Source organism: Montipora capricornis, chromosome 2 (assembly GCF_036669925.1).
Source record: "Montipora capricornis isolate CH-2021 chromosome 2, ASM3666992v2, whole genome shotgun sequence".
NCBI lineage: Eukaryota > Metazoa > Cnidaria > Anthozoa > Scleractinia > Acroporidae > Montipora > Montipora capricornis.
In genome coordinates, this window is record NC_090884.1 from 59,194,122 (window position 1) to 59,219,121 (window position 25,000).

The 25,000-nt window shown below is 37.9% G+C and overlaps 1 protein-coding gene across 1 annotated transcript in view; it reads left to right on the forward strand.

The window, feature by feature from the left end:
• The first annotated feature begins 5,297 nt into the window (after positions 1 to 5,297).
• Positions 5,298 to 25,000, forward strand: part of LOC138029186 (laminin subunit gamma-1-like) — a 45,617-nt gene continuing 25,914 nt past the window's right edge. Inside the window, exons 1-10 of the mRNA XM_068876895.1 lie at positions 5,298 to 6,025; positions 9,437 to 9,679; positions 12,049 to 12,154; positions 15,776 to 15,943; positions 16,711 to 16,875; positions 17,360 to 17,472; positions 18,226 to 18,438; positions 19,512 to 19,682; positions 21,717 to 21,998; positions 23,702 to 23,882. Of these exons, the coding sequence (XP_068732996.1) occupies positions 5,435 to 6,025; positions 9,437 to 9,679; positions 12,049 to 12,154; positions 15,776 to 15,943; positions 16,711 to 16,875; positions 17,360 to 17,472; positions 18,226 to 18,438; positions 19,512 to 19,682; positions 21,717 to 21,998; positions 23,702 to 23,882 (2,233 nt within the window). The 5' untranslated portion in view covers positions 5,298 to 5,434. The remainder of the gene's footprint in view (positions 6,026 to 9,436; positions 9,680 to 12,048; positions 12,155 to 15,775; positions 15,944 to 16,710; positions 16,876 to 17,359; positions 17,473 to 18,225; positions 18,439 to 19,511; positions 19,683 to 21,716; positions 21,999 to 23,701; positions 23,883 to 25,000) is intronic.

Consider the following 25,000-nt stretch of genomic DNA (forward strand, 5'->3'; position numbering starts at 1 on the left):
TTATTATATACGTACCGAGATTTACTCTCCAGAAAGGATCGAGATAAAAAATACCGTAGTCTCTTTGCGCTAGAGAAGCTAGCTGATTGGTCATACGAATTTTTTCACTAGTGAAAAAAGACGTATCGACGCTCTGATTGGCTATATCGCTATTTTCACTGGTGAAAAATTGTCTTATCAGCCTTTTGATTGGCTAATATGATGTTGCACTTTGGCGCGGGTGGCGCACACACAGGGACACAGGGAAGCCAAGAAGGGACATGGATGGACAAAACTGGAGAGGATTGAAATGGATTGAGCTTGGGTAAATTTGAAAAACGTCGGCCCACCTTTTTTCAAATTTATATCAGTCTATATCAAAATGTCATTTAAAAAGCTTAAAACTCATTCTCAGTTGTTATGTGGCCGTGATTTTGCAAATGAAAGACTCTTGCTCTGCCAATATGACGTTTAGAGCTCATAATTAACAAAATTAAACAAAATTACCTAAAAAAGCGTGACCTAGCCCCTTTAAACTCACTCGTTTGCTTCGCTCACTCGTTCGTTCACGCGATCCTTCACAACTCGTGAATAAAAATCGTACGCATTCACCAACCATGAAGTAATCTATATTTCTATGTAAGATGTTCAGCTCTTCATCGAGGGTCGAAAAATACCGAACGGATGCGTTCTTAAGCTCCCTAAAGTCTCTATTGATGGGAGGGAGGAGGAGGGGTACGTTATTAACAGTTTTGATGCGCTTCACTTGCTGTTCAAGCGAAGTGTTACAACTATTTATGACCGAGATTGTAGCTATCTGATACTGATCTAATTCTTACCTGATAAATTCAAATTGAAAAGAAGAAGAGAAAACACTATAAGAGCGCTAAGCATTGTCGAAGTGATGTGGTCAAATCTCTGTCTGAGCTTCGATCACTGATATCTGCCGCTTGCGATATAGCTTGTCATCTTAGGTTCCCATAACACGCAGCGCGCGTTTTTGAGACGCGGACGGCAACCGGAAGTGACCTGTTTTCCCTTTCAATTTGTCTTCACTCAACCTCATTTATAGTGCTAAGTATCTTTTCTCCATTAGAGATGATTAGTATAAAAATCTAGGAGATACCACTGTCCTGGCACGCGAAATGTTCTCTTCCGGTTGCCGTCCGCGTTTTAAAAACGCGCTTACTTAAGCTCCCTATTAAGATCTACGACGGCGACGGTCGACGAAAACATCACCTCAAAGTATAACTTGGCTCTATCATGCTACAACATACATCTTCAGAAGTGACGGTTAAACAAATTCAAATATGATATATATAAAATTAACAAGACTGGTAACTAGAGAGAATAAGATAAAAATAGTATAAAAATAGTAAGATAAATAGATAGCAGTGAACAATGACCGTTTAATAAAGCCATGAAAATGGTCCCATTCTGATTCCACAAAATATGGTTTAAGTGAGGAAAAGGCTACTGCGCTGTTTATGAAGCATGTTTCTTCCACGTCATCGGCAAAAACAGCTCACGGGAATCTATCTATCTATCTATCTATATGTATGTATCTATTTATCTATCTATCTATCGTTGAATCTTAATTTTTTAACACTAATGTTAATCCACAGCTAGTAAATTAATTCAGGGCTGTCAGTCGACACTTTCGTCTCACAAAAAAAGGACATTTTTTTAAACAATATATACACGATTCTAGGTCGTTATCCAAGTTACCCACAAAACTCACGTCTGTTTATCGCTATGAAAGGTGGCAATACTCAAGGAAACGAGTAACACAAACAACATTCTGGGAAAGCCCTTAAGATTACTTCATGTAACATCTCCCTTTGTGACAACTAAAAAGAATGATGGGGAAACATGTAACAGAAACAAAATGTTAAATCAAGAACCATGCAAAACTGGGGTAACAAGACGAAACAAAAATTAAAATGTTTGGTTGTTTTTTTTTAAATTGTTCTTTAGCAGCAACTCAACCACTTCTCAAGTGCTTATACTTCAAAAGTTCAAAGTTCATTGCCTCTAGATGACAAAGTCATCAAATCTGGAAGGGCGCACACTGGTTCTGCCACTTCGAGTAACAACATCTTGTTGTGGTTTTGAAGTCACAGTCTCTTCAACTGTATTAGACTTTGACTGGTGCCTTTCATGAGTTTGTCTCATTGTTGGTGCCTGTTTTGAAGGAGAATCTGCCTTGGTATCTGGTAATGACTCAGTTGGTGATTCTGCATGACTAGGCAGATTCGTGCCACTGCTATCCGATGGGGCCAGTTCTTGGCTAGGATCTTGACGAATGAACTTGCGATTCCGTCTGTACAGGTTTCCGCCCTCTGTTTCAATAAGATAGGAACGTGGTCCAATTTTTGCCACACATGAACCTTTCTCCCAAGGTGCTTTAGGGTTTACGAGCCGAAGCCTTACTGGTTCTCCTCCATGGAGCTCGGGCAATGGTTTTGCATGCTTGTCATATGCTTTTTTAGCCTGCTGTGTCTCTTCCTTTTAATGTTTTCATACTCTCCATCTATTTCCTCTGACTTCAGTAATGCTTCAGTTGTTGGAATGGTGGTCCTTGACCTTCGAGACATCAATTTTTGGACTGGGCTTAAATTAAACCATTACTGTCGGGTGTGTTACGCCACTCGAGCAAGGACATCTGGAGATCTTAGTTACCTCGTTTTGCCTTCTTTACAGATTCTTTGCGATTTTGACTTCCGACTCAGCTTTCCCATTGCTTTGGCTATGTAATGGTGAACTGGTAGTGTGCTGAAATTCCCATTCACGAGCGAACCTGCTAAAGTGTGCACTTGAATACTATGGACAGCGGTGACCATGTCAGCAATGCCGCGACGTGCAAAGTGGCGTTTGGTTGCATTTATCACTGATTCTGCAGTAGTGTCTGATAGGATATCAAGCTCAAGATAATAACTGTAGTAATCGACAGTCACTAAATAGTTCTCATCGCCGAGAGTGAAGAGATCTTGACCAACCTTCGACCAAGGGGTTTCAGGGATCTTGTGGGTCATCAATGGTTCCTTTTGTTGTCTAGCTAAGAAGTCATTGCAAACTTCACAGTTCTGAACTTGATCTTTGATTTGGTCTGCCATGCTTGGCCACAATAGCACATCACGAGCTCGCCGTACAAAAGCATCAGGCCCAAGGTGGCTGGAGTGAGTTCTTGCAATCATTTGAGATCTCATAGAAGCAGAGACAATCACTTTCATTCCTTTGTACAAGACACCATCTTGAACTGTTAACTCTTCTTTGTAGTTCCAATACTCACGGATACACACCGGAACTTTTTCTTTGGTAAGCGCTTTTAAGATTCCACCGCCTGTCTTGTTCAGTATCCAAATGACTTGCCATTATTGAGCTTCATAAGGGTATATTTTGTTCAAAAATCCACTAAAACGCCATTCGCGTTACATGACTTTCGACGCCATTGCCGGTTAAGTTTATCATGCTATTGTGTCCACCAGAGAAATCTACGCATTTCCACTACCCTCTCTATCCTAAGAAAATACGAGCAGAACCCAGGAGGCTCTATGTACAAAGATACCACTTAGCACGGGAGTGACAGGCAAGACTTTTACCGACACGGAACAAGTGCCACCCACTTTCCGACTGGGATTGCCATACGGCAACCTAGTAATAAAACAAACAAATGAAACGCAGAGCCCGACTGGGTATGCCATACTGGCAACCCAGTGAAAGTAAAATAAATAAAACAAACAAATGAAACGCAGATCCCGACCCAGTAATTAACTGGAACGCTGCAGTTCAATACCACCCTATTCAGAGACTTCTGTTTTTTGTGTAATGCGTACCACAGGCCACCCAGTGTAAACTTTTTGGACCTTCTAGTTGTTTTAGCTGTCCTTGTCGTTTGTCGAAGTATTTGCTTCTTTGACACCGCCTGCTCTATTCGCTTGTTTTTCCTGATTTCTTCCCCTCTGTTGTTTCGCCATCTCTTCGTGGGGAAACTGGAGGGTTGCGAGATCCGGCGGAATTGTCCGCATTGGCGCCGGAGCCGCTGGAGCTGGTGTTGTCCTTCAGTAATTGACAAATCAAAGCTTAGGCTGTGCAATTTAAAAATAATAATAACGATAATAATACAGGTAATAATAGGAACGTCGTTCCTTTTACGTCCTTGGAAATTCCGGAAAACATTTTTGAAAATTTGCAGGAGCACCCAACGAATCTGTTCCTAACATTATCTGTTCCCCAGAGGAATCTTGCTGGCTGGCAAAAGTACAGGTGTTTCGATGAGCTGGCTGGGAAATTTTGTTATTGATAGAGGTTTTGCTTGGGAATTACTGACTTTTTCCAGCATTTCAACCCGAGCTGGCTGTAGAAACTCTGAACACTTAGGACAACTAAGAAAAAAAAAAAAAAAAGAACCCCTTCCCTCTCCCAGAGAGTAGTCACAAACATACGACGGCTGGTCAGAGTGATTGCGCTTGCGGAAAAAACCTGTTTTGTTCCGCTTTTGTCGCTTTTGTTCGGTCGTTTTGGATCGAGGGATTTGAAAGCGCGCGGAATTCCTGGCTGGGAAATAAATTTGATCAGCTGGCTGGGAAACCAACCAATTTTATCTAGCTGGCTGGGAAATTTCTTGTGTGTCTTGCTGGGAAAAAGGAACAGTTAATGTTTTCCCAGCAACATTGAAAAACACCTGAAAATGCCTTAATAACATTTGTTTTCATTAACTGGGGTATAATAATACATTTTATAACAACTTAATTGGTCGTTGGGTGCCCCTGAATTTGGGACAACCTGCTAAATTTCCGCAAATCTTTTCCGTTAAGATCTTGTTCCATGGAATAAGAAATTTGGAAAATTGCGGCCTTTGGCAAACCTCGAATCCAGGCTATCTCTCTTCTCCCCCATTGTCGTATCTCTGTATCTCTTCTCTAACTCTTCTCCTCCCCGACCAGGGAGGAGAAAGATTCAGAATGTATCAGCACTTTTACATGTATGTTGACTTGGTTTCCTAGCAGCGGCAGGGCGGTGAGGCATTTATGGCAACCGTTTGCTTAGTAATAAGAATATGATTTGCAATCCCAGTTCCCTATTCTTTATATTCTCGTCCAAGCTAAATGAAATTTATTTTGCTATTTTTCTGTGTCTTAAACTGGTTTTAGATTGTTCCTAAAAGTTTTGTAATCTTTATGTGCATCACAGGTTAATTATTTCTCTCTAATAAAGTTGATATAATTTGGACAAGTATGATTTGATTGCAATTCTCATTAGGTATGTCTGTCAAATAACTCTGCATTCAATTTACTGAAGCAGTCAAATGCTTCGAGCCAAAAGACTGGATGCGGCATGTTTATGTAGTGATCGACCTGACTGAGAACACTGGATGCTTGAGCTAAGTTGAACTGAAAATATGAGGTGTAATCAACGAGCAATGAAGTTGGAAAGATAGCACTTTGGAACGAAAATGTGCCGCCCTCGAAGACGCTTCATGTCACAACGTTGTTCGAATTGCGGGATTTCGAACTTCGTTCTCTTATGCCTCCTCGTAATGTTTTCAACTGAGACTGTTTTTTGTCAGACATCATTAAGTACAGGACCTTGTTACCCACCTCCTGAAGACATTTCTGGGAAATTTAATTTGACAGCGAATTCAACTTGTGGTGAGCTTTCGCCTGAGAGCTACTGCTTTAATTTGCAGTGTGACAAAGTTTGTGACGCGAATAATGAATCATTGAAACACCCTGCCAGTAATGTGCACGATTCTTCTTTTGATTCGTTTTGGAAATCGAAAAACTTTGAGTACCCCGTCTCCTTACAGCTAGACATCGGAAGAAATATGCTGCTTTATCGATCCGTGGTTAGTTTTTACCATGAGCTTCCATCCGCCATGTACTTTCTGAAGTCGAACGATTCCGGAGAAAGCTACAGCCCTCTCATATTCTTTGCTACGAATTGTACGGAGTATTTCAACATGCGAGAAACCGGGGAAAACGAGATAGACGCTTTGAAGGTTCAGTGTTTTAAGATCGATGCTGCAGTCAATGTTGATAAGCAAGTAAGTTAATTATATTTTTCATTCGATTAATGAATCGGTGCATTTCCGTTGTCTGGATGATTCTAGCTATAAAGAGCTTGATGAACTGGATTTCAACTGTTGTTGTCCTAGAATCGGTTATTCTGTGGTTATTCTGTTTTTTATTGGCGAGTGTTCGTGGTTATGCCTCAGGTTTGAAATTACCTGCACATGTATATTAGCTGACATTTGGCCAATTAGACGCAAAATCTTGGTTTGTAATTTTACATGTACAGTTGGTCAAAGGTTTGCGCCATGCTTTAGCGAGCTTCCTCTTCTTTTCTGGATAGCCAGATGAAAAAATATCCCAGATACCAGCCTTTTTCACCTTTTGTATACATAAAATCCTAGAAACAGATTTAGAATGTTTACAAACCTCGTTGTATCCAAGGGTCGAATTGCCGTTCCACAATCGTCCGCTAAGAAAATTTCACTTACCACTGTATCTTTGATTTGCTTTGAAGCACATTGTACGTTGTCTCGTAAGTGCTAGTACTAAATATAATTTTAGCACAAATTTTGGAAGATTTTCTGTTTCTGGTTACATGTGATTGCCTCTAGGAATAATATTATAATCGTACCACTGCATTGTATTTTTCCACAAACTATCAATTTCATTGTGTAAATAACATCGTCATATGAATCCGTGCATGGATTCCCTTATTATCGTATTGTTGCCACTTATCAGACGTAAAAATCTTAAATGATTTTGGAAATGTTTTTCTCTGTTAATTTTCGTCATAACAACATGGCGCTGTCTTTAATTTAATTGATTTCAAATTCGCAATATTACATTACCAGGTAGAGAAAATCGTCATGTGCAGTGGCCTCAAGCCTCCCACTAGTAAAAGATTCCCCTTTTCAGGAAAAAAAAAGAAGTTTATTATTAGTATTAGCTTTAAGCTAACACCATTCCTTCGTCATTAAAAAAGAAGAAATTAAACATGCTGCATGTGAACCAAAGTATGGTATTTATTTATTAAATTTTCATTCACCTAAAGGTCTGGCCCCAGTTATTCAAACAATGGATATCCGCCAGATAAATTACTATCCAGTGGATAAGTCATTACAGGGAAACCAATTGTGCAATCCAATAGATAATGATTTATAAATGGCGTTATCCGTCTTTTGAACAACTAGGGCCTAAAGTTCGACATTTGTTAAATGCACTGTGATTGTATCATTGATGCAGGTATAATTTATTTGCATGTAGTCATAAGTAATTTAAATGTTACCTGTTAGGTTTACTTACTATTTTTTATAACAATGATAATCAAGATATCTGTCAATCTAAATAATGTTATAGTATACAAACTAATTAAAACTTGAATTGGGACGAATTGATTTTAATAACGACTATTATTAATTTGAACTAGGTATACATGTAAATAGAGGATATTACATGGCCGTGCAGAAATACTAAAATTCCCTTTGAGTGTTGAAAAATATTTTGCGAGTGGGAAGAGAAATTTCGTTTCTCCAAGCGGCCATGCATTATTATTCTATTTATTATATAAACACCAATGAAATACTTAATCACGTGTGAAGATATCTTGTTTTCGTGCGAAAGCTCACTGGGTATTTCATTGGCTAGGTGTTTTTATAATAAAATATATTATCTCCCACTCGATTAAGCAGGCTGTACGGCTATATACTGTATTTACCTATGTATAAGTCGATCCCATGTATAAGTTGACCCCCCATTTTTGATGGCAAAAAATGCAATTTCTTCATTTCTTTTGTTAAATGTTCATGGGACACTAATCTTGTATTCTTCGATTTCTGGAAATGTGGATACACAAAAAAATCAGGGCCTCAAGCGCTTAGTAGTTTTGTTGTTCAGCAACTGTTGTATATGTGGGCATTTTGTCCTTGAGTTTCGAAAAAGTTCTCAGAAAATCGAACATGTAAACCTTAAACTCACCTGTTTCGTTGTTCAAGGATAAAGGGCTAAATATAATAAGCACAATGCAACATCAGAGAAGAAGGAGTCAATCTTTGAAAATAACTTGCGAACGATGCGAAAATGTGCAAGATTTAATTGGTCCTTGACTTATAATTTCTCAAGTGACAAACAAAACAAAACTCATAAACCAAACAATACAAAGTTTGCAAAAGCATTTAAATCTGCCGGTTTGTGCAAAGAAAAACATTCATTACCAACCAGCATTTTCACGCAACACGAGTGATGATGCTTGCACGCAAACACAAGGTATTGCGCCAGGTTACTAAGCCGTTGAACGATCGTGTTTTATTCGAAGAAACAGAAATGACTTTTAGAGCTCTCCACCTTTGGAAAACGAAAATTTCCAGTGTCTATTTCATATTTGTGCTTGTGAGTATCTTAAACATTTAGAGTTGGACAAATCCTTTTTCATTTCAACTGGAATTGCTTACAATCGTTTTGAAGTCTTTTGTCATTCATTATGAAGGCCATAAAAGGTCGACTTATACACGGGTAAATACGGTATGCCCTGCTAAATGACTCATACAGCTCTAGGTATCATTTTCTTCAAAATTCTATTGTAATCACTTACTGTCTGTCCAGAAATGCAGCTACAGGTTTAATGGCAAAAATGGACAATTTTATCTCGTAATTTGTTGACTTGGTACATGTATGTGTTAAATTTTATGTGATATTATTGGCACCTTGATCTTTCCATTTCTGGCCTTTGTTATTTTCCTCTCAATTTGCTGACTTAACATTGAATTCTTGGACACAGATGCCAAAAGTTGACTATACTCTTTCAGTGCTCTGTCTGGATTACATATGTACATGTAGCAACACTGACTACATTATATTACTTAAAACAGAATCTTTGAAGCTCATTTTATGATGCAGAATTATTCCAGTTCAACTGAAATACTAGTTAACCTTATAAAGCTTGAGGGTGATTACAAAGTTGAAAAAAGTGAGCTTGTAACTGACACAACTTACCAGAACCTCCCTCGCTCCTGGAACTTTATTATAAGTAAGAAATAATTAATTTTATACATGTGTACCTGTGTTACAGAAATTTAGAAATGTTGACAGTTGAAGACCTTTGAAGCTGAAATCAGCTGAACCACACGTTGTAGTTGTCTAAATTTCAATTTAATTGCGTTCGGTCTGTACACACGACCGAGGCCAAGATTCTCCCATACAGACCTCCTTCTCGGTTAATGAGAGCTAAGTATTTTAATGTTGATTTTTCTTATAGAGATTAATTGTAAAAATATTATTAAGTATTAACTTCTACAATAAACTTGAACTCTTGGTGGTTGAAGCATTGAAAAGGGACAAAACAAGTCTGTGCTCTAATCTTCCATCCTTTTCTGGTGGTTTAACTTAACCTTTATTGAGGACTGGATCAAACGTTTTGACCTTTTTTGCGCTTTCTCTTTTATTTCCAGCTCTCTTACACTCCATTACTTGATGAATCTGTAAGTGAGGTCCTGCTCAGTGACAAGAGTCTACTAGAGTTCTTCCTGATAACAAATCTCAAACTTGTGCTAGTTAAGTTTCTTACAGCAGGTCAATTTAACCCAGATGAAATCTCAGACTCTCTCAAAAGAAGTTTTTATTTTTCTGTGGAGGAGTGGGATGTACTGGCCTCTTGCTTTTGCAATGGACAAGCATCAGAGTGTCATGATGATGTAAGAAATAATCCAAGTCATTTACGAGTACACTATTTCATGGCCATGCATGTCAAAAAGTTCCTTATATTATGCAGTAAGAATACCCAGACATTTTAGGGCTTCATCACACGTTCCTCCCCCATGAACGTCTGCTGAAATGTAAACCACTTCCATTCATAGATTACGGAGCAATTAGAGGTCATTTTCCAGTTGGCATAATTTCGCACCATGTTATTGGCTATCTACAACACATTGAGTCAATGCTGATTGGTTTCTTTGAAAGGAGGAGAAACTGATGCTGAACGGTCCAAGTGGTTTTTTGTTTCAGCAGACATTCGTGGGGGAGGACTGATTGATGAAGCCAGTAAGAATGTCTACATGGGAGGTTATAAGAATCCTAATAACTGGGACTCCTTCTTGTGGCTCATAATCCAATCAGATGCTAAAAAATTAAGTTTATTGCAATTGATAGTTTCCACTCATGAGAACACATTCATGAATGAAAATTTTAAAAGTGGTCACTTTTAATTCACTGAACTCTCATTAAGAGTCTCATTCACCAAGCAGACAGTCTCTCCCACCCAAATTTAGGGATATTTAATTTAGGGTATCGCGCCTGGGGACCTTGTCTTTATGGGGGTTGCCAAAATTAAGATACCCATTCTGTCTGCAATTGTGCTTGCAGCCTTCTCAAAATGTTTTTCGGGAGCAGGTCATAAGGAAGGTAAAGACGGTTTGGTGCTAAAGGCACCCAAGCGAGTGCCCAAAGGATGCAAGCTTCTAGGGGGGTCTCGGGGCATGCTCCCCTTGGGATTTTTTCAAATTTAGACATTCACAAATGCAATTTAGTGCAATCTGGTGGATTTCAAGTGACGAACTTTCACATATGGAATTGACACTTGCTTGGAGCCTGATAAGAAATACTGGAATGCTAGTTAAATAAACATTGCATGTGCGCGAGGCAAAAAAATATTGTAGACACGAATTTGTTCTTCAAACACACTTTATTCAAGCTGTTAGAATATATCCAGTGACTTCTAGTACTAGATAAAATGTATGGAGAATGAAATTTACTGACTGGAAGGAGACTGTCAAGCTTTCTGAGGAGGCGGCTCATTGAGCCGTCGACCGGCCGATTTTGAGAAGGCTGTGCTTGCATGGCTTGAATCTTTTTCTGTTTTGAATTTGGGGATAATGTTGCACATGTTGTCTCATTTAATTTGCACTGCTGCGTTATTTAAGAAGGGGTAGTGATATTACATGTACATTCTTCCAAAGCAATTCTGCACACTAGCGCAATTCTTTAGTGTATAAGTTTAATTACTTGAAAGGGTCCAGGTGTTTGTATATTACACTTGTTGTCAATGAACTGTACGTGTCAAAGTGTTAAATGAGAGAACTGATCCTCGAACTTTAATTTAATGGGTTTGAATCCCCATGAAGCCACTTGAATTTCTCAGGTGTCTATAATTGCTTAATAAAGGTTACCATAATTATACCTTCAGGGGTGTTTCGCGTCCGAGCGATGCAGCGCGTCTGGTTTAAACTGTAGATACCTAAACCCCTATATCAAATTAAAGCTTATAGAGCTGGCTATCAAACCATATCAAGAATTTTGAAATGAAATGAATTTTCACAACCTCTAAATGCGAGCATCCGAATCACCTTTTCAAAGCTACAAGTCAAAGCAAATTTTGCTTTTTGCTATTTTATTTTGTTCCTCTGTTTCCCTACCAAAAGTGCTGCGTTTTGCCATACTCAGTTATATACAGTGAAAAGTTATAGGATGTTTTCGAAATAGTATTTAAAAAATGTGAAGTTTTTGTACAAAAATCGCTCTCAGAGAAACAATATTTTGAAATAAAAAATTCGCAGACATATTTTTGTTGTTTATATGTTAACCTAGCTAGCCACTGTCAAAATATGTGGGCAATCGGACAAATTCCCTGTGAGGTTTATTTCTTTAAAGTGTACGCTTCAAGTGAAAAAATTGATTCGAGAAAACAGCGCGAAAACTGTCAATCAGACGGGTAATTTTTACTTCCGGCCAAAACGTAAAACCGTCATTTCTCTGCCAATATTTAATCTTTTTTAATAATTTCTTTTTTACCTTAGAGATCCCATCGATCATTACTTAAACCGAAAAATCCAAATTTGAAGAAAATTGCAGATCTGAAGGTATACAGTAACCTTAAATTGTCCAGCTATTAAGTGAGAGGATCATTTCTCTCATTCGTCTATATAAAACCTGCACTTCATTTTGTCCAAAGTGTACATGTATTCACTAGAAAAGGTAATGACGAGGTGGATTATACAGTCACATGTACAGTAATACTATTAAAAGTCTTAATATCCTTCTAATGATGTTATCTTTTGCTGTTATGTAGGATGTTTCAAAGTGCAAATGTGAGAGAAACACTGATGGACACAATTGTGAGAGATGTTTGCCACTATTCAACAACAAACCCTACCGCTTCAGAGAGGCTTGTGAAGGTCCTTATCCAGCTATAACTACATTAAATAAATGTTTAGTCAAATAGAAGGCTGCTGCCTAAGAAAATGTTCTGGGAACCCTTCAAGGTTCCAACATTAAAAGTTAGTAGCCCGAGTGATCTTTTCAGGAGCCCAGAATTAATTAATTAACCAAAGATCCGGAAATGGCGTGGCAATTTCCATCTCCAATTACTTTACAAGCGATCAAGTCTGGTGGAGCACATGGGACTAGAGACTGAGCCACGAAATCTTGTGTCAGCTCCTTGAAAATTCAAAATGACTGATTGATTTTTATTTGTTGACAATATTTGCTTTTTAGTTTTGAACATAAATCGGGATTAGTGTTAACAAGAGCTTCTATTGTTAACAATAGCTTCTTTTAAGTTCTCGGAGTCGCTCATCCCTCGTCTTAAGTGCATAAAGATCCAGGTATTTGGAGTTAGGGAAGAACCTTCCGCAATCCGATCGTATCACGGAAATGCATGTTTAATTGTATCACTGAAATGACTACGTAATTTCCACGTTTACTCGACTTCCGAATGACGACACGAGAAACAAAAAAGTATTGCTTACCTGTTGCGTAAACCTTCAGCAATTAACGCGGGAAAAAGGAGATTCGCACGTGTGGCACGTTAAAATTTTTGTACGTACAATAGTGCAGACATCAAAACTTTTCTTTCAGTATTTAATCCAAGGTTAAGAAATCACATTACAAATGATATCATACTACGTTTTGCTAGTAAGTCGCTTGAGAGCAGATGGGATGAACATGTTTCCTTTGTCGGGTAACTTTCCTCAAGTTTAACTGCCCTTACGTATGTAAATATAAAACTCAGAGGGGCCGTATCATCAGGTCGGTTTTCCATATTTGGGAATCACATTGCAACCCAGTCTCCGTGCTCTACCAGGAGGTAACGCTACGAAAACCCTCAGCAATGTTATGTTAATAATAACATATTTACAAGCCAAAGAGTCGTTTATTTGTGGAATTTGCTTAGCTGCTATCTCTCCAACCATATAGCTTTTTCATTGTTTAATATCCAGCAAGAAAGTAAGCCTAGTAGGATGAATCACCTTGTGATAAGTTAGGCGCCCGTTCTGGCTACTCATTCAGAAACTTGGTCGCCCGCGCTGGCATGTAAGGCACCCCAGGCGACCGGGCGATCGTTAGGCCAGCAACCTTGCAAATAGAATGGTCCTGATAACATCGCATTCCTTCAAATAGCAACCAGTTTGTCAGATCTGGTAGCAAGCAGTTTGCCGAATATTAAGCCCATTGGCTCATCAGGGATTGAAACTCAGGCTGTTTATGCCAGTGAGACGATTTTACTCGTCAACTGGCGGCATCCTAGGCCGTCTGCAGGGTTCTCCCTAGTTTTCAGCACAACTGTAAGGGACCTTTTCAAACCAGTAAGGCATTTGGTTAATGTTGGACGTTCTGCTAAGGATAAGCAACTTCTGAGCGTTTGCAGGCGGTTAAATAAGTGCTCTTACAAGCGGTAAATTTTACCGGTTACCGCCTGATAAGGAGAACCCTGCGCCTGAGGTCAGGCAACAAGTTAAACCTGTCCTTCTTATTGATGCTGATGAAATAGTAAGTCACTTTTTCATAAGATTCAAAATTTAAATAATGACAAGTAAAATGTGATGCAAAGATGCAACCAAAACTAGGAGAAATGAAAGCATTCTTTTTAAACTAGGCAATATTTGCTGTTACTAATACATACATGTACATGGCTGCCATGCTACATTATGGCCTGAGCTTCAAGATGTAGTGGCCGGCTTAGGATCCAGACTCCTATGACAGTACCGTAACAGTAACTACATTCCCTTTATGCATTGACATGATTGACATCAGTAACAGACTATATAAACAACACAAACTTGTCAACCAACAGTTTAAAACTAAGGGACCATCTCCAAATATCAGAAAACAGAATTTTTGTTCTTCAGAAATGACATCGGAATATTGGTAGATGTAAGAATTGCCAATCAATTTGGAGAGTCAGTTGGCGATATCGCAATTTCGCCTAACAGGCAACTGATTGAAGTTATCGGAAGCTTCGGAATGATCAGAGTGAATGCTGATCAAAAGCGTGATTAAACTATACATTAATTAAAATTATTAATTAATAAAGGCTTGAAGAAAAACAACTTACTTACATGGTACATGTAGCTAACTTCAGCTCACAAAATCAAAATTAGGACTTCAACCGGCTAAAGGCTAAAGCCCAGTGTAAATGATCAAACAATTTTAAACTGTAACAATGTAGTTGAACAGATTGTGCGCGAGCTGTGATCGACAAACATTTCTCCGCAATACAACATTAAACTAGCATACATGTATGGTGATCGAAACAGTAAGCTCAACGGGCAAACGTATTCATCTAACGCGATATTGGATGAGTAATTTTTTGTCATTGATTAATCGCATAGCACGAGTCTTTAGGCAGATGTCTTTTTCACCTCAAGATAAGTCATTTTGTCTCACGTAGTTTAAACGCAATGCTGTTGTTAAATAGTTCCTTGATTGAGAAGGGCAGAGTTGATCAACATGCTAATGCACTGAGAAAACATTTTTAGAAAAACAATACACTGTAAGCCTTGAAAAAAGATAAAATGGTTTTCGTGGTATTATTTTTATTAATACAGTACTTTTTTGAGAGAAAATAATTGTTTTTTGTGGTAAAAGAACACTTCTCATTGTTTATCTCTGTGGCCGTGAACATTCAAGTCATGAAACCAACAATCGATCTCAGTCTACTATTGCAATGTCAATGAAACAATACCCTAATTGTTTATTTCTATCTCTGTGACTTGACACCACTCCACACCATGCAAGTACTAAAGGGCAACAAAATAGTCAGCCATTTGCTTCACGAGTTCTCCTGAATAGCATGGTATTTTCTCGCACATGGTGAAGTGATTGGTTGAAGAATATTGTAAATCTTTATTTACTGAAGGTTTTTAGTGTTGACATTTGACCATTTGTAACCCCATACCAGCTAGTTCACTCCCTTTGAAAGCAATGGAGCCCAACATTTTGGCCAAAAGATGCGGCTTATACACGCTTTAATAGGCGCAGTGGCCTCATGGTTCAAGGCTGCTGCCTAAGAAAATTTTAAAGGGGCCTTCAGAGCTAAACGCTGAGAACTTAGGAGCCCAACATATGAAGTGAAAGGTGTTGCTGTGAAAAATTAAGGCGCCCAGAGCTATTCTTTGGGAGCCCCAGGCTACCGGGCTCCTGTTAGGCAACAGCCTTGTGGTTAGTGTGCTCAACTCCAGATCGAGTGGTCCGTGTTTGGCTCCTGGCCATCATGGACATCGTGTTGTGTTCTTGGTCACTTTACTCCGGTCCCATGTACGGTGCCTCTCTTCACCCAGGTGTATAAATGGGTACCGGCGAAATGCGGGGCGTAACCCTGCGATGGACTAGCATCCCATCCAGGGGGGAGTTAAAAATACTCCTAGTTGTTTAAATTGCTACGGAAACTGGGGATAAGCACCGGCCTGTTGGGTCATTGGCTCGGAAAGCGCTAATACCTATACATGAGTATTAATTTTTTTTATGGTAGTTATATTTTTGGTTGCAGTCATTTCATTCCGCATTATCTTTTACAGCCTGCCAGTGCTATAATCATTCTGACCGCTGTACTTATAACGAGACCAAAGGATATGGAGTGTGTGATAACTGCACAGACAACACATACGGAGATCGGTGTGAATTCTGCAAACAATCTTTCTATCGCAATCCAGCGGTTTCCATGGATGATGCTAACACTTGTCTCTGTAAGTTGGAAGTTCACAGCTTGACTTGGAAGTTTGTGCAGCATTGGTCTTTGGAACTCTGAATAGAACTAATCCTATTATTAACCAATGCATCACAGAAATAACATACAGCTGTAGCAATTGATAGGGTTTATGTCAAGGGCAATGTTGGGTTCCTAGGTTAAAATGCAAGTACATTTACAACTGTAGAGTAAAGTCATTGATCATCACAGCTAGTTTTGCCAAATAAACGATGTTTTCTGTATGACGTTACTGTGGGGTCAATGTGCATGCAAATGAGCTTCCAAGTCATTGAATTTTTACTTTTCTTCAGAAGTCTGCAACAAACTGTGGAGTACTGGGCCCAAACATTTTCTATTCATTTGCTGCCCTTCTCACCTGACTCAGTGTTACTGTCACATACAGTATTCAATGATTAAATTCCAATAATTCATCTATACCATGTACTATAATAGTATACTGTACTACGTGTATAGCAAGCTTAACTTTTCATTGGTTTATGACTGTAAATTTACAGTTACAAATTTGTGGAATTTGAATTAGTGAGGCAGGAATTAGAGAGAAAATGTTGGCCAGGGTAAGGAGTGAAACTAGACTTTGGGCGCATTCTGCACTTTCCTGATTTTCATGGCACGAGTAGTTAATATTTAATTATTGTTTTTCGGTTGTTTGTTTTTGTTTCTGTTTCCCTTTCGAGCAGTGCCTTATTGATAGTACATGTAGAGTCACACCTTCATTGGACTAAAGTAGTTTCTTCCTTTCATTAGCATGTGCATGTCATGTCCCTGGTGTGAACAGTTCAGCAGACAGCCTTACATGTGATGGTGTCACAGGACAATGTGCTTGTAAGATTAATGTGACAGGAAGGGCTTGTGACACTTGCAAGGATACGTATTGGAACCTAAGAGCAAATAACGAGGCAGGATGTGAAGGTACTGTACAGTAGCTGTTTGCAATGGTATTAATTTTGTGAAAGGGGTTGTTGCATGTAAAACACTACGCCACTTTATTGGAGGGTAAGTGCTGTAAAGGTCGCAGGAGAGGAGGCAGCACTCTCATCAGCAGAAAGGTCACCATGGCATCCAAGCCACAGTCCCCCTTCCAATGCACCCGTCAACAGGTTACTGACTCAACAAAAAACCAGACTGAGTGTGTATGGGGAAATATGTATATTCGCCCCAAAATATGAGAGGGAGGGTCCAGCTAATTAAAAGTATGTGGCAAATGCCCCTGCAAACCTCCCTGGAGTGCCCGCCAAATAACCCTGTAAAAACTGCTACATTGGCTTGGTTTTCACTTTGCCTAAATTACATGTATGTATATTTAGCATCATGGAAAATGTCATCAATTGCAATTTCATGAACTATTTACTTTTCATTTGCTTGAAAATCATTCTTCCTCAATTCTCTTGCTTAGATTGTCGATGCAATGTAACAGGAACCATAAATGGATCGGATGTGTGTGATAAGGTCAATGGACAGTGTCCTTGTAAACCACTGCTGACTGGACGAACATGCAATAAATGCCAGGTAAAGTTACTTAAGGAATCTACAATGTATGTTGACTTAATTTAGTAATTTGTAATTAGTGTAATTAACATGTAATGTGACCTCATTGTTTTGAACCCCGGATTCTACACAATTCATGATTCTCTACTGAGTTTTCCTTGGGAGTTCCAATGCCTTTATTGATCATTACATAAATTTAAGTGAAGTTAATACCATCAGTAAGCAATGTTGTATTATTTTGAATGTTTATAATCAGACGATAATTTTCATTTATAATATAAAAGGTATCGTGCAAATTATTGATCAGTCGGGACTTCAGAATAATGCTCCTAAAATCACTTGAAGACTATCCAATATCAAATTTTCATTACTTATGTTATTAATTCTTTACTGGTAAGCTGCAATACTGAAAACGTGAGTGTGTTCACTACAGGTCCATTCATGTGACAATAAATTATTCTTGGGCTCAGGTATTATAATAAATGACATTATACATGTATATGTACAATTATTGCAATAATTTATAAAAAATTATAATAGTTTATTGTCATGTGAATGTTGGGCATGCTGCCAGTGGCATTCTCCTTATTATAAAAAATTAATAAACACTGTAATTATGATATACCTCTTCCCATTTCTAATGCCATACTGAGCTATCCTAATAGGTAACATTAACATTGAATTTCCTTTTCAAGTAGAACTCATTTTTATACTTAATTGGATCCATGCATATTGCAGTATTAAACTATTTTTTGTCAACCACTGTTTGTATAGGATGGTTTCTTTGGCTTGACTGCACAAAACCCAGGCTGTACTGCGTGCAACTGTGACATGGCTGGTTCAGTAAACAAGTCTTGTTCATCGACTGGGCAATGTTACTGTCGCCCAAGGTTCTCAGGGGATAAATGTGATGAGATAGAGTCAGGTTTCTTTGTGCCAAGTGTAGATTTTATGACGTTTGAAGCAGAGGATGCCATGGCTGTTGTTGTAAGTGCTAACAATAATTTAAGAGTGGAACAATTAGCATGATTATAAACTGCAAATCAGTTGGCTTATATTAGTTGGTTAAGAATGGGACTTAACTGTGCGGGAGGTCGCAGGATCAAAAGTTCTGACCAGACCAACACTCAAGGTCTTAAACTGGAACTGAGGAGAAAGTGCTGCCTTTAATTTGTATTGCTACTGCAAATGGTTAGACTTTCCATGGTCTTCCAGAATAAGGATGATAAACCGTAGGCCCTGTCTCAGTCAACCCTTCAATGTTCATAAACCTGTGGGACGTAAAAACGAACCCACAAACTATTTGCAAATAGTAAGGCATGGAGTTCCTGGTGTTGTGGTTTGTCTTACAAGGCAAAGATCAGGCACACCTCATGTCATTGGCCCATTTACGAATCTTTTCCGTCTGTAATTGATATGATAGAGTGGTTTTCAAATGTCAGTGTCGTAAAACCAAAACCAAAGTAATTACTTTGGCCAATCAGAAAGGATGGAGACAATCAAGTAAACCAATCAAAACTCAAAGTAATTACACATAGCCGACACAAAGCGCAGGAAAATGTGCACATACGAGCCATGATTGGTTTTGGTTTTGGCTTTGCTTTCACTTCTGATTGGTTGAAAAAGTGGCGTGAGAATTTTGAACCAATCACTGAGTGAAGTAATGCAACACCAAAGTAATTTGCCAATTACTTTTGACACTCAATTGATAACCGCTCTACACGTATTCTGTAAGTAATTTTCTGATTGGTTTACCTACTAAGTATACTGTACATGTGCATGTACATGTAGTATAATTTATTCTGATTTGGTAATAATTATAATAAAATGATCCAACAGGTCTCTTTTGTTTAATAAATAATAGCAGCCATACTGTCTATTATATCATTTTTGACAGCTTCCAGTGAGTGATCTGATACACTTTATCCTTTTAAGATACATTTATGTCCTGAGATACCATTATTGTTGAAACTTATTAAGGTACATGTGTATTTTCCTGCAAGTAGGGAAAGTATTGCGTGACTCTCATGTGACCTAATATTTAATTTCCTCTTTTGCAGCCCCCAGAAAAAAGAATTAACCACATGACCATTGTAAATGCAGCTGGAGACAACATTCTTGTGGTGGGCGTGGATCTGAAAGAGGGTACCAATAATGCTACTCCAACAGTGCTACAGTTCACAGTTGATTTACCTAAAACAGGATTCTATAATTTGATTTTGCGGTACAAGGTGAGATCATTATTTTGCCAACTTTGTTTCTACGTTAAAGAGAGTAAAACCCACCTCTCTTCCCCGTGGTCAACGATCCTCAGATGGTTTAAACTATGGTTTAATGAGTCACGTGATTTTGACAAGATAAATGAATAATTTATTAACACTAGAAAAAAAAATATATTATCTTTAATTAGTGGAATGGAACAGCGCATTTACAGTGAGGACACTCGAACCATGAACACTTGATATTTTTTTGTACATTTTTTTAGTGACTATAGAATGTGGGCTCGTCGTTTTGACAAGATTATTTAATGTCTTTACACTTACAAAATGCTATACATGCAACACTATACATCATAAGAAGACCCTTAATTTCTTCGTCGTCGAAAAAAACAATGTACACAAAAATGTCAAGTGTTCACGGTTCAAGTGTCCTTACTGTAACTGCTAAAACTGTAAAATGACAAAAAAATAAAGACAATTAACAATTTATTGAAGCAAGAGATTAATGGACGAACAAATAAACTGATAATGATTGAAAATACATGTAAATAGCATTGTTAGTTATCTTGAAAAAGGCAACCTGACCTAAGTTTTTCAAATTTACAATAGCTTGCCTGGAAAAAGGGGTCATTTTGTTTGTGATGTATTCATTTGATATTTTTTATCAGTGTGGAGGGAACTTCATTAATTATTACATGTAGATGTATAACATTTTTTGGTTTACAAATGTAAGTCAGTCTTGATTATACTAAGTAAGCTTTTCCCCTGCACACTCCAAATACTTTGACATACATGGTAGCTGCTTGAAAGTGCACCTGACATCTAGGGTCTTTCATAATGGTTGTTACAGTGCATTTCCCAAACCCCTTTCATTTCAAAGTTTGCAATTTCATTGACACGTAATGAAATTCCCAATTTAAGTAATGGTCTGGCTAAGAAGCAGGCAGAAAAACAATAGCCCGCGGCAATAGCGTCGGTTAGTTAAAATGTGCCAACATTTTTAATCAAATTAAGTTCGGCTGTTCCCATTGGTGTAAGCAGCTAAAAGCGCGAAATTTGAATTTCAATGAAAAATGTAATCGACTTGCCGTCTAAAAAATTAGATTCTGTTTCGTAGAACAAATCATTATGCGTTCAAAAACTATGTTTGTAAATATCGTCAAGATTCTATGCGCCATTTGCCGATTGGCGAATGGCGCATAGAACAATGCCCAAATTTGGCCGAGAGACAGAGATCAAGGGCATGGGGAAGAAGAAATCCAAAAAAGGCTTTTTTTTCATTTTTTTCTCATCTTTTTTCGACATTTTCCAATATTAGCCAATCAGATGCCTCGATTGGAGCAGCAGCTTCTAAGTACTTTTGCCGCTGGGCTACCTGCTTCTTAGCCGGACCATTACTTAATACAAACTTCACAAACTGCCTCTCACTTGAGCTGTGAGATGCTTGGGTCTCATCTACAAATATTTTGACACCACAAACTGATTTACAGTAATGTTTACAATGTATTAATGGTGACTTCTGGACGTTTTGTGATATGAAGTTTTGGAGAACTGGATTACGTGACAATAATTATTTATTTGCAATGTACATGTATTAATTTTAAAGACTCTCTGTCTACCGAGATGCTTTACGCGCCTTTGTGTATGTTTTCATTCAGTGTGAAGTAACATTGAAACGCTTTCAAATTGCACTTGACAACAAAATATCTGTCCCCGTTAAACTACCATGATCATAAGGTAACTGTAATAAGAAGCACTGAGTACATGTAAGAACAAATCCTGATGGATGTCTACAATAACAAACGATTTCAAGAAGGAAAAAGGCACAGACGGAGGAATGGAGGATTCATATCATACGAAATCTCCATGTCTGCGCATGGTGCATCTAGCTAGACAGAGAGTCTTTAAACTTGAAATCCAACTATAAACATGACTGTACAGTCATATTTAACTTAGCAGATCAGACTTATTGTTATTGATGGCAAATACAGCTGTGTGATTATAATCGCCATAATTGAAATTGTTTGAATTGTTCATGTTTTATAGACAAGCTATGAATGGGCGTTGATCAGGATAAATACCTTGCTGCGTTCACCAGCCTTTGCTCCTTTTTCCTGCAACAATGAAACTCAAGTTGACAGCAATGAGCCTTACATTCTGAGTAGTCCAGTTGCAGCAGAAAATGAAGCCCATGATTTTGGAAAACAGTGTTTCTTAGCTGGCCGGTACAGAGTTAACCTAGAAATCCCATTTCAGAATGCTCAACCAGCAGTTATTAGTGCAAGGAGGCGCAGAGCAGAACCAGATCCATACATATTTGTTGACTCTGTAAGTTGCATCTTTCTGTACATTCTATAATTATAATCTTGGGGCAAATTGTCAAATTTACCTCTGTTTTATGCCAGTTACATGTAGGATACTGTACAGAATTTTCACAAGGTCCAGTTGTTAAAAATATAATTACAAGTTATACAAATTAGCAAATACTGCGGGTGTTGGTACCCGCAGTATTTGCGACCCGCAGGTTCAGCCATATTGAAAGTTCAATGTACGTGTTTGTTTCAACGCTTTTAGCTAGAGCAAAGGAGAGACTGCTCGCGGTCTACATGTACTTCAAAGGAGACTTGGATTTTTTTTTTTTGCAAGTATTCCCAAGTCACCATGATAAAAAAAACTTGTTCATCTATCCACTTCTTTCACCAGGACTAACATCTTCATGTCACATATCCTTCATGTATTACAATAGTAAAAAAAAAATAATTAAATGAAGAACTTTAAATGCAGTTAACTGAGTTAAGTTACGTGTACACTGTAGGAGTGATTCCTCACACTTCATAAATAGCAAGAGAACGCATGTTTTATGAGTCAATGAGTCATGAGTCATGAGTCAATGGACTCACAGTCAATATACATGTAGCAATAATTTGTTGATTAAGCCTAAGCCCTCGTTTCAGTGATTAGGCCTAAGCACTCTCTGAAATTTTAGCTTTCATTTTATGGTTTAATTAACTGCACTAACTCGTTGACTCGTTGACTCATTGACTCATTGACTCATGACTCATTGACTCATTGACTCATAAATATTTGACACTCAAAAAGCAAACACGACAACTTTGGGGAGTTTCAACAAGTTAAAATGATTTTATATTTGATTTGCAAACTAACATTTCTTTCTCTGCTCGTGCAGTCATAAAGTGGATTATCCTGAGTATTATACACAACAGTATATCTCATTATTCTGCATTTGAAAGTTAATCTATGCGATAACCATTCAAAAATTATCCTGACCATAATCAACGAATGAATCACATAACATTAATAGTTATTATTAGAATATGGAGATTAAACACCACCAGCATTAGAAGAAGATAAAATACATGTACATTATTATTTGGCAAATTTTGTCATGGCTGCAGAGCAATGCCCTGCAGTTGAATTATTGAGAAAAAGATCTTGCCTAAAACTATAGAGTTCAGTGTGGAATCCTCATACTTTAATAAACGCTATATGTACACTGGACATGTAACTGAAAGAGAGGATAAAATACAAATAATTGGCAACATGTAAGCTTCATGCATGGCTGAGCAATAATTTACTATTATTCTCAATTTGGGGAAAAGGTCTTACCCAAAATTATAGAGTTCATTATGGAATCATCATAATTATGCTTCAAAACATCTGGAAATTACTTTGGGTGTCTTAGCACTCAATTGTTTTTCTCTGATGAACTACATACATGTAGACAGTACCAAGCAATCAATAGGCACTTTTCCTAATAATAATATACACTGTATACATGTAATTGTTTTTAGTGGCTTTTTCTGAATTGATGTTGTCATGTGGGTAAGATTAACCTTGTCATCTATTGTTAATATGGGAGGTATGGAATGCCTGCCAGTTACTGTAATAGTAAGATGATGACAGACAAACTGTTCATTAAATATAATGGTTTACTTTTTTGTGATACACATGTACTGTACAACATGAAAACCATGAATATTAATTTTGTTAATTTCTTCTTGGTGACTTAGATTGTAGCTATGCCAACTGTACCAGAGTACTATGCTTTCAAGGAAGCTTCTCCTGCAGTACAGGACAACATGACTTATTATTACAATGCATCAGCTTCTCTGCGAACCTGGTCAGCAAACTCAAAGGCAGGAAGTAGTGTACTTTCTGGCATTTTTGGAGAGATTTTTGGTGAAGGACAAAGTAAGATTTTTTTTACCAGGCAACAATAGTGTTTCCTGTTGCATCTCAGTCTACATTGTACATTTTCAGCTTCCTCCACATATAGTATACTGTCACATGCATTCATGTACACTACATGGAAAGGTTTGCATACACACCATGTTAATGGCTAGAAGCAAGGTCGCCTCTTCATGATACAAGGCCCTTGTCTGTTTTTTCTTACATTAAAGAAAGATGTGTTCTTTGTATTGAAGCCAGTTCAGGGTTCGTACAGGTGACTCATGGAAAACCTGGAAAGTCATGGAATTTAAGAATTTCATTTTCCAGGCCTGGAAAGTCATGGAATTTTATGGTCAGTCATGGAAAATTTTGATTATAAATGGTAAATTAATCATTGCGGCGTCAAAGCAAGGAATAAAATGGAATAAAGACAAGTTTCTATCCAACAATCGAAAGTTTTACTGAGTTGGGTGGAAAGAGGTTGTTAAATAAATTTGTTCAAATGTGATCTGCGTAATATCCTCAAGTAAGGATAGTTTGAAGATTTTCTTATGTGACAGCTAAACTTACATGTAAGGTCATGGAAAGCTAGAGAAGGTCATGGAAAAAGTCATGGAAAGTCATGGAATTTGAATTGCTTAAAAGAGTATGAACCCTGTCCTGGTCTTTTACAGATCTCTGCCTTTTAATTAAGGCCTGATCACATTATGATGTAATAATTGCAAACTGTTCAGATGCCATTTTTACCATTGGCTTTAAAGTACCAGATGCAAGGCTGCTGCCCAAGAAAATTTTAAAGGGGCCCTCAGAGCTAAACGCTGAGAACTTAGGAGCCCAACATATGAAGTGAAAGGTGTTGCTGTGAAAAACTAAGGCGCCCAGAGCTATTCTTTGGGAGCCCCAGGCTACCGGGCTCCTGTTAGGCAACAGCCTTGCCAGATGGGAATTTAACTACATGGCAATTTATTGCTGTCATATATACCACAAAATAATTGTTACTTTGTTTATTCACTGTACTGCAATTAAGGAGGAACACGAAAAGGCTAGACTAGGATATTGTTGTTTCACAGGCATGCTTGGCCGAGTGTGCATCAGCTCCTTAATATATTATTTTTATTAATGTAATTAATTATTATTAA